At 40.5% G+C, this 20,033-nt stretch overlaps 1 protein-coding gene across 10 annotated transcripts in view; it reads right to left on the bottom strand.

Moving 5' to 3' along the window:
- The window catches only part of LOC131235589 (uncharacterized), a 97,702-nt gene that overhangs the window by 41,893 nt on the left and 35,776 nt on the right, over nt 1-20,033 (bottom strand). For all 10 annotated transcript variants that reach the window (XR_009166223.1, XR_009166224.1, XM_058232807.1 and 7 more), the window contains exons 4-10: nt 18,822-18,986; nt 17,916-18,309; nt 16,925-17,043; nt 7,663-7,735; nt 7,324-7,544; nt 6,826-6,870; nt 6,570-6,666 (exon numbers count right to left, since the gene is read on the bottom strand). Coding sequence is in view for 8 of the 10 variants with exons in the window: in XM_058232807.1 (XP_058088790.1) it covers nt 6,570-6,666; nt 6,826-6,870; nt 7,324-7,544; nt 7,663-7,735; nt 16,925-17,043; nt 17,916-18,309; nt 18,822-18,986 (1,114 nt within the window). In the remaining 2 variants the exon portion in view is untranslated. The remainder of the gene's footprint in view (nt 1-6,569; nt 6,667-6,825; nt 6,871-7,323; nt 7,545-7,662; nt 7,736-16,924; nt 17,044-17,915; nt 18,310-18,821; nt 18,987-20,033) is intronic.

The following is a 20,033-nucleotide window of genomic DNA, read 5'->3' as shown; positions in this document are numbered from 1 at the left end:
CCCTCCCTTTCTAGCCATCAATCTCCACACACATGTCATCAACTCATCATGTGCCTTCACCTTTTCTCTGAGCCCGTCCCCAAGCCACAAAAGTCAACGCCATCACTAAGCACCACTCGAGTTGTCCCCCCGAGCCTCTTGCTCCCCCCTACGCATGCCCGTTACAAGCCAACTCTGTTCCTTGAACCTCACTTCCACCGCCCTACATGGTTAAGCCCGTGATAATCCATAATCTCTCACCAACACCCTCCCGCCATCTTATCGCCAAAGTATGCCTCCTTGCATGTCACTGCTTCCTTCTCCCTCTCACCATTTGTCCCTGGAGGTGTACACAAACCGAGCTAGCTCGGTTAGCTCGCTCGACTCGACTCGAAAAAGCTTGATTTGACTTGGTTCGAAGCTAAGTTCGAGCCGAGTCGAGTTGGCCCCAGCTCGACTCGACTCAGATCGAACCCAGCTCAAATCGAACTCGGATTGAACCAGTTCGGTGACTCGATTACTTTGATATTGATGTTGTTCACCAAGTGTTTGATGAAATGACTTAAAGAAGTGTGGCTAGTGGCAAGGAAGGTATATATATGAAACCAACACCCTTTTTTCTTGATTTTTATGTTGCTTAGAAGGTGTCTGATAAAATACTTGTAAAACCATTGCTGCTGTCTCAAATATAGTGAGATTTTGAAGGTGCATTCCAAGTGTTTGTGAAAATGCTGCAACGGCGAACTCAGCTCAATCTTGGCTCGAACTTGGCTCGAACTACTGACCGAACCGAGCCGAGCTTGCAAGTCAAGCTCGAGGACCGAGCCAAGCCAAGTTCGAGCTGAGGTCAGCTAGTGGCCGAGCCAAGTCGAGCTGAGGCCAGCTCAACTCGGTTCAACTCAATGTACACCCCTATTTGTCCCCATTCGCCATCTAGAGGATTGCACATAGACACCCCGTGGTTTAGTAATCCACTTGACCACCCAAATGGTACTCCATCTTCCCCAAATCGACCCTCCCCTAGCACCAAACAAGATGCCCATCATATCCACTCATCACTAGGGCGCACACGGATTTGGTGATAACCACTTTGGAGGTCAATTTTTGAGAAGATAATAGCGTTAGCCATCATATCCAACATGTCATCAAGACACGGTATGGGAAACCGATACTTGACTGTGATTTTGTTAATGGCCCTACTATCAACACACATCCTCCATGTATCATCCTTCTTAGGTGTAAGAAGGGCGGGCACGGCACACGGGCTCATGCTCTCTCGAATGAAACCTTTTTTTAGGAGCTCATCAATCTATCTTTTCAACTCTACATGCTCCTTTTTTTCATTCTATAATGAGGGAGGTTTGGTAGAGTCGCCCCAGGGATCAAATCAATGGCATGTTGTATATCCCTCATAGGGGGAAGCTCATTCGGTAGATCCTCAAGAAAGACATCACGAAACTTATTCTCTACCGGAATGGCCTCAGTGGGTAACTCTACACTAGCCTCTGGTGCACTCTCCCTAGCCACAAGGGCGAACACTATCGAGTCCGGCTCAGTCTCTCACTCAAAGTCTTTGGCATTTAGAATATGGAGAGGCTTAGACTTGGACTTCGATTCCTTCAATTCTTTTGAGCCACTCACACTACTCTTTGTGGTGGACTCTTTTCCAATCGTGTTCTTGGGTGGAAGTGGATTTAGCTTGACTTTCTTGCCCTCAAACCAGAATGTACATTAAGCTTGACTCATGGGGTGGAAGTGGATTTAGTTTGACTCTTGGCTCACAAGCTTCATCTTGGCAAATCGGACTCGACGAGCATTCGACATGTCGTACCACTCAAAATAGTGGTCTATATCCGCCAACCAATCTAGAAAAGCTTTAGGATCAAAGTAGCCATCAAACGCAAGGTGCCCCGTATCGGTATCGGTTGGCGTAACGGTGACCTCTAAAACCGATACGGATACGGGGTCGTAACGGCGATACAGGGGCGTAACGGCCCGTAACGGTGTAAATTTTTTTTTTTGCCAAAAAAATATAAAAAAATATGTATTAAATCCGGAATATTCTAAGCATTCCAAATATGCATTCATTTATAAATTGGAACATGTTTATGGTAGTGTAACGGTCCACTCTTTGGTGAGAAGCTGTATCGGACTGTCTGATTAATTTTTGAACCAAGTAACCTGAATTTGACTACAAAATGTATATATTTAATTTTCTAAATATCTAATTTATATACTTAACAATTTAATATCTTTCTCCCAGTAGTTCTTTAAAAAAATGAAATTAAATTCAGGTAGATGGCGTTGCTAATTTCGGACTGACTTGGAGGACCAATCTATGCCCCAAATTAGCCTCAAATTCATGCAATTTATTGTCATTATCCCACTTATGTATTAGTGGACATTTATTGGATAGTGAATCATGAAAAAAAATCAAAAGGCCCTATTTTAAAAAATAAGAGTACACCAAATAACAATTAAAACTATTCAAATAATTTGATTTTGGCATTGTGAGTTAGCAATTGCAGTTTATAATTTAATTGCTAAATTTTAAGTTAATGTCTTTGGTACAATTTTTTAAGGCCCCAAATTAGGTGGGACTCAGATTGTGAAGTGTAGCACACATGTCAAAGTTTTTTGGGCCCCACGCATGATGAATGTGTTGTATCTAAACCGTCCATTCATTTTGACGAGATCGTCTTAAGGCTTGACACGAAAAATAATACAGATCTAATTATCAAGTGGACCACACTGCAAAAAGCAGTGGGGGATTGAACGTCTACCATTGAAAACTTTTTGGGGATCACATAACTTTTAGATCAATATGAAATTTGTTTTTCCTCTTCATTCAGGTCTTTTTGACCTTATGAAAAGATTGGATGGAAAATAAATGTTACGGTGGGCCTATGGATTATTTAACAGTGAAAATCATCATCTCCGCTGCTATTTTTGGTGTGGTGCATACGTTCTTTGGATACGATTCATTTTTTAGGTAATGCTCTAAAATAATATTTAAAAATAGATGAACGGTGTGGATATAATAAATACATCACTGTGGAGCCTATAAAACTTTGATCTACTTTGAACCGTTCGTACAACTCGGAGCTCGAGGAGTGTCAGCGCTCGTCTCAGCGTTACACGTACCTACAGCAACTTACGCTGCCAAAAAAAAAAAAAAAGGAGAGAAGGAAACCGAAAAGAAAAAAGAGGGAAAGAAGAGAAGAAAAAGAGGGAAAGAGGGAAAGAAGAGAGAGAGAGAAAGAGAAGAGGAAGAGGAAGAAGAAGAACAGGAAGAAGGCCGTAGCCGCAGCTGCCCGAGAAGAAGAAGAAGAAGAAGAAGAAAGAGAAGAAGAAGAAAAGAAAGGAAAAAAAGGTTTATTATTTTTTTTTCCAAGGCCCGTAACAGCCGTTACGGGCCAGTAACGGCCGTTACGCCCGTAACGGTCCCATAACGACCGTTACGTGTACAAAAAAGGGACTGGCCGATACGGCCCCGTATCGCGTAACGGGTACCATCGTTACCGTTACGTATCGGCCGTTACAGCTGATACATAACCGTTTTGGGACACCCTGATCAAACGTAAGGGCCTCTAACTCCCTTGTGGGCATACAACCACTCACTCAACTTAAAGGCCCTCTAATACAAACTATATGCGTCTAAATGGGACTAAATGATCCTATAGGACTCTATATGAGGGAAACTACATAACGCTACTAAAATTCCAGCAATATAACTGCTTAAATAATTTGTTAACAAAAAATTCAGCCATAAAATTTGGGGATTTTCTGACAACAGAAAATTCAGCAACCCATATCGTGAATGACGAGTCCTAAACAGCCCTATATGAGGAGATTTGATGCAAAATAGACATAAATAAACTAAACCCTAAACATGCAATGCATTCCCCTATAAAAACCCTAGGCTCTGATACCAAATTTGATGCAGGACATGAAATTAAATACGACATGCAAGATTTCAAGCTTTAGATCATACCAATTTTAAACAATCACAAACTTCCACGTCCCACATACGATCAAACATTCAACAAGGGGAATCTACGAGGGCCCAAGCCTACACAAGTTTAGGGCTGGATCAAATAAAATTATAAACCAAACAATGCCCAGAGGAGTATAAGATTCATCCAATCTTGGAAAGGATTGTTCCACAATTCAAGAGATTCACCATGTTTCAATTCAAGGGAAAATCTAGAGTTTGCAAAAGTTGAAAATACTTGGAATTTAGGATTATCTAGGGTTAGGGTTGGGGTTTTAAGGCGAGAGAGGAGAGAAATAGAAGATATCCAGAACCTGAGATGATCCATGCGTGTGGACAATCACTTGGCCCAGGCGCACGTGCGTGAATCCCTGTCCGCACGTGTTGGGCCCACGGAACTGGAAAGCACCACCTAGGGTGTGGTTGACTAAGGGAGGCCCACTCTCACACCAAATTTTGTGTCGATCCGCCACCCGGTGTGTGCGTGGTGCTCCACTGAAGTTTCAGCCCCTCTGGTGGGCCAGAATCTAAAAATCTGCTGTGGAGGATAACTTGGGCACAAAAAAAAGGTGAATCTGAAAATGGGAGGGTTGTGGAAGATGATGAAAGTGGGGACTAAGTGGGAAGTTTTGGGATGGTTGTGGCTTCGCACCACGATAGTTAGCCCTTCGAGGAAGGGAGGGTTTTACACCTAATTAGCTTCTTCAACTCAGAGAGAGAGAAGAAGAAAAAACGCAGAATTTTATTTATAAACTTTCAATGAAAAATACTTACATGGGGTAGCCTATTTATAAGAAAACCCTAAGCCCCAAAAGCCACACCATGTGCACACACTGATACTTAGAGATGAAGTAACAAAAATAACAACTAATCTACGCAATCAAAACCATTCATGATGTTTCTAATGATGATAATAACCAAAACTCAAAATCCTAGATCATCTAGGGTAGTGGGCCATGATCATGAGATCCAATGGTGGAATCCACATTATGATCGGATCCACTCCAATGCTCCATAGCATAGCCCCCTAACTAAGAGGTCCTCCATAGATGTCATCGTCGATACAGATCGATAGTGGAGCCTTCCTCCTTGAGTATGTGCATAGGGTGGGGGGCGTGTGCGTACGCATGATGTCCCCATCACACTACCTGCCCCTCCGCATCCTTCAAAACAGACGATTTTGCAGATCCCTCAACCAACTCCACTCTTTCCATCAAGCCATAACAGTCGACTACTCCAACTATAGCTACCACATCCTTTGAAGGACTTGAGCCTTCCATCTCTTCCCTACTCCCCCTTCGATTCCCCTATATCAAAACCTTCTTTACTACTCCCCGCCTTGGTCTCCCCCTTGCCAAGACTAGTCTGCCTCTCTTTCCTTACCTCCCTCCTATTTCACTGCTCAATTCACCACATCAGGCCCATCCCGGGCCCTTTCAATAGAGAGCCTTCGACTACCGTAACTCTAGCCATTTAACACAGCCACCGCCCGTGGGACATCTTCCTACTTCTCCATCTAAACAAAAGTGGAGCCCCTAGGAGATGAGGAGCCCTGCATCCAAAAGATAACCACCTCCACTGCTCTCACTCGCCCAAACACCCTTAAGAACTGTCTCCAACCAGCCCTCTAGGAAGTTCTCCACAAAGAGGGTAGAATATTCCGAGAGGCCTAACCACACCAGTACCCAGCCATCCTCCTATGCTTCCTTTGCGACTCCCTCTTCTCCTCCTTCAAGAGTCAATCCATCAGCTTGACTTCTACCCCTTATACTCCCTCTCACCCGATGTCTAACCCCAACCCCTCCTTCCAACCTAACCTGACTTCAATTCCCTACCCCACTCTACTCCCTCAATCATCCCTATACCTCCCCAGTCCTTCCTCTCTCCCGAAATTTATCCCAACCCCTATATCTCCCTACTACCGCTTCAAAACCCTTGCCCTCTCCACTCCCTCACCTCACCCAAGCCCGGTCCTTAAACTCCCTACCGTGCAAGATTCCCACCCCTCGATTCCCTCTTCCCTGGCCTCGATTCCCAAGCCCTTTTTTATCCCTTACCTAATTTCAAGCACCAGCCTCCCTTCTACCTGATTCTGTTGCCTTGGTCTTCTTTCCTTGCCCGGTCAAATCAGCAACCTTTAGGAAGATCTTCTCGCACACCTCTCTCAGAAATCTAATAGCAAGTTTAGCTATTTATAGACCACAAATAACTTTCAAAAACAAGGGGGGGAAAGGAAAGCAAATAGCAAGTTTATAGGCCACAGTTCAGCCAACACCGATGCTCCTTGTTTCTTGATTTAATCATAAGATGCAAGTGAAATCATAATATTCGAATCATGAATCGTTAGATTTACCCATAAATCGTAAGGTTCAATTTGGATATTTTGGTAATGGGAATCAAACAAAAGGTTTAAGTCCTTTACCTAGGATTAATTTTGAATAGTAGGATCAATTCATAGATCGTAATATTTTTAATAAGAATGTCTAGAATAATACGCCATATCATCAAAATTTAGCATTTCTCAAAAACAAAATAGTAAGAAATGTTAATAACCATGAAATTGAAAGAGCATCTGAAAACAACGATCAATGGATACCTCATCAAAAGAATCTAGCTCTTTGTCTGTTGATGAATAAGTTCCAGGCCCAACCCTATCACCTGGATACTGTACAGTATCTTCTCTCATTTCACTCCTGCAGCTCATATTGGAAAATTATGCACAATTTGTCAATAATCTATCAAACCAAGAGCTAATGAACATGTATATGTGATGCACTGATGTCCTTTAGAATTTTAAAATAAAATAAAAAGACAAACAAGGAACCATTAGTTCCTAGCCTCAAGGAACTTACTTTCGTATCCCTATTTCTTCCATGCATTCCCTTAACTTGTTGTGTCTAAAACATACAAGATAGTCAGCAACAGTGAAACAAAATACTCATATGATCTCATGTGAAGAGCATTAAAATCCTCTTAGTGCCACATGTTCAAACATTGCACATGCACACAAGATCCAGACACTAATGAAAATTCTGACAGCAACATGCGCTAGCCCAAAATTCAGGACTCATCGGGTATCCGCACGTGTATTTTGAACATTTGGTCAATTTCTCATATCCGTCCATTTTCTCCTTGCACATGTGGCCCTCTTGATTAGTGGGCCAGGAAATGTTCTCAGTGGTGCCAGCCTGATCAATAATTGGGTCTCGGATGTGGTCCCCATACTGGCAATGTGCCACGGAGAGGCCATCCTCTTCACAAGGACTCTATAGTAGGCTTATTTGACCATACATAATACAAGATTAAAGAGCAACATGAAATATTTTAGACATTCATAGATTAGTTCTTACCCTCTAGAAAGAAATTTTGCTGCTTTGATATTAGAAGGGTTCTCAAGCCATGTACTGTACTTAATAAAGCTTTGCATCCAATAAGAACATACATCTAATACTTTGGGAATAGCCTCCCGATTGGGAAGAATTTCTTGTTTTTCCTTCTTTTCATGAGATTTCTTCAAGGCATCTGAATTACTAGGATAGAAAGGAAGCCACTCCAACTCTTCACAAACCACCTATTGAAAAGAAGAAGAAAGAAAGAAAGAAAGACGAATATTGCGACTAGGCAAGGAAAATTTATCAATCAACATCAATGAGCAATCGAAAATGATTTTTAACATGCTTACTGCTTACCTCCACGTATAGTTGGTACGAGCTTATGGATGACAGCTGAGGATAATATAATACACTTCCCCCAATGAGGTACCTGAAACAACTCAAAACAAATCAAAAGAGAGCAAATATGAAAGTAAAAGGTAAATATCACAAAACAAAAAGGGCAACCAGTATCATAGATGATAAAACAGTTATTGGGGTGATATGGTAATCACGTAACTTATATAGGAAAGAAAAATGGTTACTTAATTTTTATCATTTGGATAGCATTATTGATGCAGGACAACTAACCACTTGATCTAAAAGCTCAAACTAATAGAGCGTGACGAATCAATCCCTTTATCTCATAGCCTAGGCCCCACTTCCCATGGGTTAGGTCCTTGGCCGAACTTTTGTACATGAGTCGAACCAAGTCGAGCTTGGCATAGCTCGACTTGGCTCGGCCACTAGTTGACCCTAGCTCGAACTCAGCTCAGCTCGGTCCTTGAGCTTGACTAGCCAGCTCAGCTCGGTTCGGTCAACAACTCAGGCTAGTTCGAGCCTGTGCGGCATTTTCTCAAACACATGAAGTGCACCTTCAATCTCTCACAGTTTGCAAAATAGCAACAATTTACAAGCATTTCATCAAACACTCGGTAGGCTGCATCGAAATCAAGATCCAATGGTAGTTTTGTCATGTAATGTTTGTTTTTTTGGTAATGATTTGTTTCATATCCATACCTTCCTCGCCACCAGCTGATCCCACGGAGAATGTATCCACCCGAAACAACACTTCGTTGAGTCATTTCATCAAACACTTGGTGAGCAATAATGTTTGTTTTTTTGGTAATGATTTGTTTCATATCCATACCTTCATCGCCACCGGCCGATCCCACAGAGAATGTATCCACCCGAAACAACACTTCGTTGAGTCATTTCATCAAACACTTGGTGAGCAACATTAATATCGAGAAAATCGAGTCACCAAACTAGTTCGATCCGAGTTCGATTCGAGTTGAGGTTTCATCCAAGTCAATTCGAGCTCGGACAAGCTCGAACTCAGCTCGAAATTTTTCCGAGCCCCAAAAATCAACTCGACTAGGCTCGAACTGAACCGAGTCGAATCGAGCTTTTTCGAGTCGAGTCGAGTGAGTTAATCGAGCTAACTCGGTTCATGTGCAGCTCTAGCCGAACCCCCCTTGTGGGCCCCACATCACATGGGTTCTGCCTCACACGGGTGGGCCCCACCTCACACAGGCCACCCACCCCGAGAGTGCCCTTGCATCCCACAGGCCACCCCACTCGAGCCTGGTGTAAAAATACCCCTGCATTAATCACCCCCAGTGAGAAGTCTCAAACACATGACCTCTTACTCTAATACCACTTTGATGCAGGCAACTAACCACTTGCTCTAAAAGCTCGAACTAATAGAGCGTGGCGAATCAATCCCTTTATCTCATAGCCCATGCCCCACATCCCATAGGTTAGGTCCTCGGCCAAACCCCCCTCGTAGGCCCCACATCACATGGGTTCCGCCTCACACGGGCCACCCACCTCACACGGGCAGCCCACCTCAAGTATGCCCTTGCATCCTATAAGCTACCTGATATCACTTTGGTGCAGGACAACCAACCACTTGCTCTAAAAGCTCTAACTACTAGAGCGTGGCGAATCAATCCCTTTACCTCATAGCCTAAGCCCCACATCCCATGGGTTAGGTCCTCCGCCGAATCCCCCTCGTAGGCCCTACATCACATGAGTTTTGCCTCACACAAGCCACCCACCACTCATAGGCTGCCCAGCCTGAGCGTGCCCCTGCATCCCACAGGCCACCCCACTCGAGCTCGATGTAAAAATGCCCCTGCATTAATTATAAGTAGACTTTTGTGGAGAAATGCTTTATTTTGATCATTAATTCTTATATGTAGTAATTCTCCCTTGGAGACATGTCATCAGAGTCTTGCTAAACCTTCTCCTACACAAGTATCATCATAACCATGTTGCCACCGTATGAACCACAGCCAGATATTCAGCCTTCAAGCTAAATCCAACCACAATAGAATGCTTCCGTTGGATATGGACTTCCAATAATGATTGTATGCCTTGTCACGTTCTGATTTGCTTTTGCTCCACAATGGCCAGTCCAGGACTATTTATTGGTCTTAACATATGGAAAAGGATTTTTTTTTTTTTTTTTTTTTTTAAGGTAATGATTTTTATTACAAGGCGAAATCCACACCAAAAAAATTTTAAATTTTTTTTAAAAAAAAAAAAAAAAAACATACAACGTACCCAAGGCGCCACAATTGAATAAGCCCTACAAAAAACCTCCTCAGACCACTTGCATTGGTTTTGGAAGCACCTATCATTTCTCTCTACCCATATTGCCCATAGGCCAGCTAGGAGAGAAAGCCCCCGCTGCTTCCCACTTTTGTCCCCACTTCCTCCATGACATGGAAGGAACAAATCACCAGTAGCTTCAGGCATCAGCCATTGTAACTGAAATTGACCTAGGAATATATTCCAAATTTCAGCAGCAAAAGCATGACGAATGAAGAGATGATTAGCGGACTCAGCTTCACGCACGCACATTACACAAACATTGGGAATAAAGATCAACTGCCTTTCTCTAAAGATTGCAAATCATGAGGATTCAATTTCTACAAACAAGCCAAACAAAAGCCACGAGCTTCGAGGGTCCACCAGAGGACCATAAAAGCTTGGTAGGCATCCGCATTCCTCTCCCCCAATGTGGTAATCACCCCATGAAAGGATTTGACTGAGAATTTCCTTGATTTTTTACATTTCATTCCCAACCTTCCTCATCGTGAGGAGACAAGCTCAAAGGATGAAGCATAGACAACAAGCTTGTCATTTCTTCCAATTCTTCCTCTGTAAGGTTTTTCCTACAAGGCGGAGACCAAACTATGACACCATTTTTTGTAGAGTTGTACTGAGGGTCTAGAGCTAGTCTAGCCAGTTCTGGGAAAACCTTGTTTAGTGGTCTTCTGAAGAGGAAATTTATACCTCATCAAATGTATAGCATTCAAATTACCACTATCTAGCTTAATTCAAGCAATTCTCTCCTAATTGCAGTCAATAAATTTGGTTATTGGTGGAAAGCAGAAAATGGAATAAATCATTAGTATGACTGAATTACTCTTACCAGACAATCCTTAATAAGCATAGTGGTAATCTAACAACCAACTACTCATCATGTTGTACAGTCCTTAGGGTTTATGCGCAGCGGAATTACATGCAATACAATTTTAATCAAGGAACCCGCTCCAGGAAACACTGACCACGGTAACATCAGATTTCTAAATCAAAAGGAAACATGAAGATTGATGAGATTATATTCATACCTGGACACAGTGAATGAGTATACGGTCTCTGTTGTGTAAATTTGTTGATGTCAATCTCCTAAACCAAGAGTCTCTCCCTAATTTATCGCAGATGAAGAAAACCACAAGAGAATGCATTTACCTCTAGTAGGGGCCAAGGAAATGCACCTACCATCTACTCAAATGGATCACACCAAAAAAGTTGGCAAGCATAATGAATAATGAAGTGAGGGATGAACCTCTCTCTCTCTCTCTCTCTCTCTCTCTCTCTCTCTCTCTCTCTCTCTCTCTCTCTCCGATCGATATTCCCTTCTATAATAGTATATAATATAAGGAGTTAAGGTTTCATGGGTGCACTCAGTATGATGCTCTACCACCCTGCGGATTTCAGTGTACCCTACTGTGAAGGAAGCCCGTCAACCCGCCTCTATCATGCACATACCTATGATTTAATCCCTCCACTATCAAGGCCATCCACCTATGACCTAGATGACATGTTAATCATGAAGTAGACCATCACATCTGGGCCATCGAATCATCATCAAGTCTGATCAAAACAATTCTAACGATTAAAATAAAACTTCAATGGTTGAAAACCTTTTAAACATATTAAAACCTTTTAAGTGTTGGGTCAGTAGAAAAACCAATTGATAAGCTCTTGATCTATATAGATCTTGCCCTAAATAAGTACCATGGTAAATTCAATGGATCCCTTGTGGGCCTACACAAGAATCAATAAACCCCAATAGACATCCAACATCACCCACATTCAGTGGCCTCTACATAGCCTTATAAAGTGAACCAAAGCCAACCAATCAAGATCCAAGACCCTCACTCGCCCTCAAGTCTAAGGATTAATCAATTAATATGCACAATCAAGTCCTTGATCACATGATCACAAGGCAAGCTAATAGGCCCCAAACTGTAACTTCGATCCACTAATGTGAGTGTCCAATGGTCCAGATTAAGATCCCATATCTATGGCATACTCATGCTCTTGTGTAAGGTAAGGGCAAAAGGCAAGATAGATACCAAGTTGGTTCCCGATGGTGGAGACCCTCCATCCTAACCCAAGTCAGTCCCCGCACACAAGATGATCGTACATCTCTAAGATCGATGTCTATAGATGTGTTCTTCTAAGCATTTGTGTCAGTCATGGCTCATCTGGGTACTGAGATCCATGGAAAACAACTCTCCTTGATCAGTGACTACTATGTCCAATCTCAAGTTCCTTAGGACCAAAAGATGTACTATGTACTCCTCACACTACCCAATGAATATAAGATTAATGTAATACTAAATATGTCTAAGGGTATAACACATGTCCAAGTAGGACAAATGGTCATCAAAATCAATGATTGAGATCAACCCTATCACATCCACATGGCCAATCGATTAGGTTGGACATTGGTTTTGCAGGCAACAAATTCCAACAATGTCGACCCCATTCCATAATCCACAAGTTAATATGGACCTTAATTTGGTCACATGACAGGGGAAGTCTTAGGTACAATTTGCAAACTCAATTTTGAGGTGACCAACATGGAAATGGTCTACCAAAATACCAAAAGCATTAAATCATTGCCAAGAAATAAATACCTAAAATAACTATTCCTCCTTTCCAGAGAATGAGGAAGTGTTCTCTAAGACATACATTTAGATGGGTTTCAATACCTTGAGGCTTGGAAGAAGAAATTGGATGTGAAAGGAATTTCCATACTTTTAACAAGTCTCTAATCTTAGTTCATGCCTATGTGACTCAAATTTTAAGTAATCACAGTCTACCTTTTCTCATTTGAATGCATAATCTTTTGCAAAGGTGGAAAGTACTGTAGGGAGGTTTGCTTTGACCACTAATGTAAAGGGCTAAGGACCAACCACCAACATGATCTCGATCATGCTTCAGGAGGATCAAATCAAGGTCACATTTCCAGGATGAAAAATGAAATGCACAACCTATAGAAACGTAAACCACATTAGGAGAGGGGTTAGGACCAACATGTGTAATCACCAACTGCAAGCGTTCACTAACTCGATGATTATAGGCTTTAGAACTTAACCAACAAACTTGCTTATATAGGCACCCACTAATGTTTGTCCCTACCAATGATGATGGGATTGAATTTCACATGGACTAAGTGATCTGGTTCTATGGACGCTTCATCGAGAAAGTGAATCCCTATGTTACCTGAGTAGAGAGTATGGATATAAGGATTAGGTTTAGAAGTCCTCTACAAAAACAAAATCTGAGGCGGGAATGCCAATGATTGGTTACTGCTCACAAGTATAATCATGTTTTAAAAAAATGTAGCCCAATTTGTACTTTCACTATAAATTCCAAAGAACCAACAAATTTGGTGTTCAAAATCGTAGTAGATACATATTCCCGTCTTAGGGAGGAGGGATTCCTTGTCCTTCTCCTTATGAGAGCATTCAAGTATCCGACTCAGATACTCCATTTTTCTGAAGGATGCAAGTGTGATACATTAGCCAACACCAATTACCTAGGACAAGGCTTACATGAAGGTGATAATCAAAGTATGATTTGAGGATCCTCCTCTACAGCCTTTATGGAACACAAAGGTATTCTCACCAGTGTTTGAAATATCGGTATCACATTATGTATCACATCCTTGCGATACAGATATGTATTGGTTATTGTATGGGATATATCGTCTGTATCCGGTAATTTATCGCACTTTTTGGGAAACATGGGGAAACATTGGGGAAACATTTTTCTGAAGGATGCAAGTGTGATACATTAGCCAACACCAATTACCTAGGACAAGGCTTACATGACGGTGATAATCACAGTATGATTTGAGGATCCTCCTCTACAACCTTTATGGAACACAAAGGTATTCTCACCAGTGTTTGAAATATCGGTATCGCATTATGTAATGCATCCTTGGGATATAGATATGTATCGGTTATCGCATGGGATATATCATTTGTATCCGGTAATTTATCCCACTTTTTGGGAAACATGGGAAAACATTGGGGAAATGGTTGAATTTTTCAATGGAACTTCACGGATTGTTAAAAAAGACCTTAATATACACTTTTAAATCATAATATCCCAAAAAAGAAGTGCACATAATAGGTTTTCTTTGTATAGGGTCCAAAGCTATGTGTTGTTTAACAGAACTAATGCAACTGTATTCAAATTGAATGCATAACATTTAGATCTTATGTAATCATTCCATCAAACACTCCTAAATACTTGGAAATTAGTCTCAATTGACAACTGGTTGAAGTAAAATTTCAAGAAAAAAAATATTTTAATAATTTATAATTAAAAAATGATTTTTATTTTCTGAAAATTGACAAGGACTTAACAAATCAATAGACCAGCCCTCATACATGCTTGATTTCATGTTTGGAGTGCAACATTGCAAGCAATTTGGGAAAAATTGGGAACATTTTGAAATTTCCCCAATCTTTCCCAAATCAGACCACCTACACTCGAATTTCGAAATTAGAGTGTATGTGATGATCGTTTCATCAAATACTCCTAAATATTTAGAAATTTGTCTCAATTAATAGTTGGTTGAAGGAAAATTTCGTAAAAAAATATAGAGAACATGAAGAACCAATGGATATTGAAATCAAAGCTTTAACTCCATGATTTTTCATGCAAAACATGAAGAACCAATGGATTTATAACCATTTGACATTGACTTAACATAATTTCCATTAAAAAAAAAACAAAAAAAAAAAAAAAAAAGGATCAGAAATTGAAAATGCTCACCAAATTGAACATGTGAGATACGGCACTACATGTGCATTTCGTATCGCACAGGTGGGATACAAGATATATCGTAGGATATATCGGCCGATATCATCGATATTTTAAACATTGATTCTCACTAAAACACCTCCAACTTTCTTTCCTCTAAACATTAATGAGTGTGAAGCAACACTCATGAACCATTTGGAAAGTCTGACTACCAAAGAGACAATAGCACCATCTCTAAGAGGAGTTATTATGAACATGTTTCAATGTTGTACCTAAATCGATATCTATTTAGAATCACATGTTTATAGTAGTGAAGCAAAGTCTAAAAGCCAAGTATTGGGCTATGTGATGCAGGACCAATGCGTGAACCAAGTATTATGTGAGATCAAGTAGCAAAATTAAGGTAATCAACAAACGAACATAAAGCTTACTATTATGATAACTGATACCAAGTAAACCATAAGAATATCATGCATAATCCTAGCTTAGGTTACCAACATCATAACACAAGATCATTAAATAAAGGAAACTAGAATGTAAAGCCTATTTTAAAGTAAAAAACCTAATACTACCGAGGGTAAAATTAGGGCTAGGAAAATTGAGGAAATCCAGGATTTAGAGTTTATATGATCAAATTGGATGAAGGGGCTAAAAGGTTTGAGGTTACGAAATGGGAATTAGGAAGGATTTTGGGTGAATTGGAGAATGGGAGAAGTTAGGGTTTGTTAGTTTGGGAAAATAGGAAAGTTAGGGATTTCTAGGTTTAGGTTAGGGTTTGGGACAATAGAGAATAGGGTTTTAATTCTACGATGATGGGAAACCAAAAGGGCCAAGGTGTGACCGTACGGCCAACCCGCAGGGCTCACACGTGTGGCTAGGTTGGATGGGTTTAGGTCTTTTAAGGCTTGGATTTTTTATGGGTGTGGGAAAGTTAGGTCTAGAAGAAGAAGATTTGGGATTGGAGAACCGAAGAACTTTGAAGAAAATACATTGATGGATAATGAAGGAGTGATGTTGTGGGGATAGATGGAGACCCCGCACCTCCGTTAATGAATATTAGCCTCACACCAATCTCTCTTCCAAATCACATGGAAGTATTTTCAAATCTCATGAAGATGGAAGAAGAAGAAAAGAACAAAAGCCTCTTTTTTTTTCACAAAATCCAATGAGAGAGAGAGAGAGAGAGAGAGAGAGAGAGAGAGAGAGTTACACGCCCACCCTCTTTTATAGCTCCAAGAAGTTTTAATGATTACAATAACCACCATGTCTTGTGAGTTTTAACGAAAATAGCCCTAGTCTAAATAAAATCAACTCAAAAACACTCACAATGATGTCCAAACATAACATAAACAAAAATAAATCCTATAAGCTGATAAGGTCAAAGAAAAATTAGTGTGGACGATCCACGATCAATGGCCCGATCATGTGATCCAACAGCCCGATCATCACATCCCTCCAATCCAACAGTCTATATCACTCCATAAAGCAGCTCATGTGCATCTTCTTAGTGTGGACTCTTCCAGATGCTCGCACATGCACATGGGGTCTTCAGCATGATCACGAGTACTCGCCTAGCCACAGGGAAATCAGTGCGGCCCGCCTCCTCGTCTGATACGTACGCAAAGGTGTACGTGTAGTGATGTCCTCATCACTATGACTCATACAACATGCAAGTTTGTCTTGTTAAGGACAAGGAAATCGAATTTACTTTAAAATGAACATGAACTGTGACAATCAGGCAACCATATGTTGCATTCAGTCCTGTTTTCCATTAAAGAAAGAAAAACATTAAGGTAGATTGTCATTCTTTTTCAAAGAAGTAGTTGCAAAGTATGTATGTATGCCTTACATGAGTTGAAAATACCAACAGGAAAATGGTTCAGAAAAGTATTCAAAAACTAAATTATCGGAAGGTATGGTATTGGTGGAATCTCATCAAGAGGAGCAAGTTGAGCATGATAAATATCTCTAAATAAAATCAAACGGAGTGTTGTCAGCGTGTATTAGGTGTATACCTACATGGGCATCATTGTTATTTTTCTATACGATAGGACTTGCATGTGATTAGCTTTTAGGAATATTTTGGCCATTTTCTTAATTGGTGACCAAGGACATTCTGTTATGATTGCCCAAGTTAACAAAAAAATTTCTCCTTCCCCAAATACTTTGAATACGATCCAAATTAACAGCATAAATAAAACCAAATAGCATCAGACACCTGATGAAGCTTTCAATAGGTTCATCTACAACATTAAAGCCATTTGCAGACAAAAAGGACTGCGTGCTTCTTCCCAAGGCAACAAAAAACCCAAATATTGCCAAATCCTTGTCCAATACCTGCAGAAGACAGAGTAGAGCCTGATCACTTGTTTCTACAAGATCAAACAGCTGAAAATCTGCATGCGTAGAAATACTTTCATAATCACAGATACAAAGTTCTACTTTGCATATATTATTTAATATGCATGGTGGTGCATGTTTCTGCACAAACTGAATTTATAAAATGGATGATAATACAGCATTCAGAAAACAGAAAGAAAGAAGACGCATGACAAGTAATATAAGTTTAACCACATTCCAGGAGAATTATAGAAAGGTGGGTGCATGTGGTAAAGAATTAATAAAGGCCTGAGCTTTTCTTTAAATTCACAATCCAAGTTAAAAATAAGAAAATTTAGAGAAGATAGCTGAAAAACCAAGGGAATAAATAGCTACTGAAAAAGAAAAAGTAAACATCTAAGAAATGCTAGATCTAGACATCTAGAAAATAGACATCCAAAAGAACTGAAAACAATTCTGCACTTTGCGATGAATGGAGAACACCACAAAAGTTTCCCAGATTGGAAAAAAAAAAAAAAAAAAACCCAAAAAAACCCATTCATTCACTCGGTGGCCTAGAAAAAAAAATGCTCAAGGAAAAACCAAAAAAAAAAAAAAAAGGGCCTAATAACGGATCGCATGCCCACACACGTATCAATAGTCTGGATAAATGAATCTTAGGCCCCAGTCACAAGACCATGCACATCAGGACACTGACAACCTGATGCAACAGGACCTGCAATTCCTCTTCGATCTAAAACAGAAACCCATCAATAGATGAGAGAATTATGGCCATGTCTGCTATAACCTTGCCACGGCAAAAATGATGCCAAAAATAAAAAATAAAAAAAATCATGGATGACCGAAGTGGGAAGGCATCAGTTTCTGACCTCAATACTTTCGCATGTGGTAAGCCTTGACCATATTTTCTCCCTATCAATAGCTCGTTGCAGTTGTTGCTGTATAAGTTCCACCCAGAAAGCAATCTCTTCAATCCCACGATCATTTTTAACTCTACAAGATGCAGCTCGAGGACCAAAATGGACAAGAAATTCTCTACGCAGACCAATATCCCTCATAGAGTAATAAGTTTGGCGTATTGGAACAAACTCAACAAACTTGTCCATAAATCTGCCAGTTATATCTGGGACCATGGAGAAAAACTGTGGGCAAGAAACTTTTGCTGGACCGAGCTTTGTGATTGCAGCCATGCAGCTCAATGCAAGTATCAGGAGTGACGGATCACTAGCACTGCCTGAACTCGAAGACACTCCTTGCCAGCATCTGACAGTAAAAGAGAAATTGCATACTTCATCTTGGAAATTTAAAGATATGCACTAAAATATAAAGCTTTGGATGCAATAGAGGAAATATACAGTGCCCAGCATGAATTACTAGCATTTTGACTTGGCCAGAACTTCATACATGTGGAGCCCACTTTCAGTGATCCAGTCCATCCATCTTGAGGTCCCAATCATTGACAGATGGTGTTGCCACAAGGCCCATAACCCTCCCAGTGGACAATTGTAACCATCCAATAATTGATCTCAAATCGATGGTTACGGAAACAAGTATAGCCAATGGTCCATTTGCAACGGAGGGAACACTGCCGGTTGGGTGGCTGCCAGCTGGTGTGGCTCAATTGAGGAAATGTTTGGTCCATCTACCATCTATTGTGGGGCATACCAGATGAATGTGTCAGTCAACATGAATGCTTAGCCCAAACAGACATTAGTAATTCAGGCGAAGCGTTGTCTAAAACCTCAATGCAAGAACATATTACTCCCACCACATACACAGTTGTAGCAGCAGTAAAGCGTGGATCCCTTTCAAAATAATTAACAAAAGTTGTCACAACCACAGGATGTTGCTGAGACCAAAACCATTCATAAGCTTCTGGTTGCTTGGCGGATAACTCATCCCTGATTAAGGTGTCCAATGGAGCAGATTGCCGTGATAAACTGCAATTAAGCAATAAAAATATTGAATCAACAAGTACCTCATGCATTAACCAGAGAAATGTTGGAAATACTCATCAATGATGCAAGACATGATTTAATGCTAGCATGTAATGTGGACATTATGAAAGAGTAAATAACGTAATTCAATTAACAAAAGATGCTAACCCAACATGTAATTAAGAGTAAACAATAGGAAATCAAATCTAATTTAACCTAAATCACATGCCCACTTGCTGAGAAATCACATACATCAATTAAAACTAAGCCCAATGGAATGATAGAACTTCCAATTTAGCATAGGCACGTTCCACACTCAAGGGGCGGGCTTGTAGGTTCTAGGATTAGGGTTAGGAAGGGAAAATCTGAAATTTAGAAAATTAGAGCTCATAGTAATTGGAGATTTTGGAATTATGGTTCTTAAGAATTTGGGGAAAATATGAAATTATGGCTAAATTAGGTAAATTAGTCAAGGGGATTGATGGACTTAGGTATTGGTAGAAAGAAATTAAGGTTTTGAATAAAGGAAAGTTAGGGATTTTGGATCAATTAAGGAAATTAGAGATTTAGGGATTGAGAATTTGGGAAAATTAGGGAATTAGAGAATCTAGGGTTAGGGTTAAACAGGTAGATTTATGGATAGGGAATCAAAGGGTTTTTATGGGTGAAACAAGGGAAATCAAAGGATTGAGGGGTTGTTCGTACGTTCAGCCTAGGAGCTCGCACATGTGGCCGTACGGTCACACGTGTGGGTCATTGGCTAGAGTTTTGGGGTCCTCAATGGTTGATTGGGCTTGAAGTTGAATGACGAAAAGTTAAAGAAAATGATGATTTGGATGGTTTTGGATAGGAAGGGAAGAAAAGAGATGAAGTTTTTTGGGAAAATACCTCTTTTTTTATAGAAAGGAAGAGAGAAGGAAAATGATAGATGGAATCCTCGCACCTCTGTTGAATGGGGAATGGAATCATTGGCTAGAGTTTTGGGGTTCTCAATGGTTGATTTCGGTTGGGGTTTTAGTTGAAGAAAAAAATGATTTGGATAGTTTTGGA

Source organism: Magnolia sinica, chromosome 19 (genome assembly GCF_029962835.1).
Source record: "Magnolia sinica isolate HGM2019 chromosome 19, MsV1, whole genome shotgun sequence".
In the NCBI taxonomy this organism is placed as follows: Eukaryota; Viridiplantae; Streptophyta; class Magnoliopsida; order Magnoliales; family Magnoliaceae; genus Magnolia; species Magnolia sinica.
Note: the sequence above shows the minus strand (reverse complement) of the source record. Positions and strands in the feature narration are given on the sequence as shown.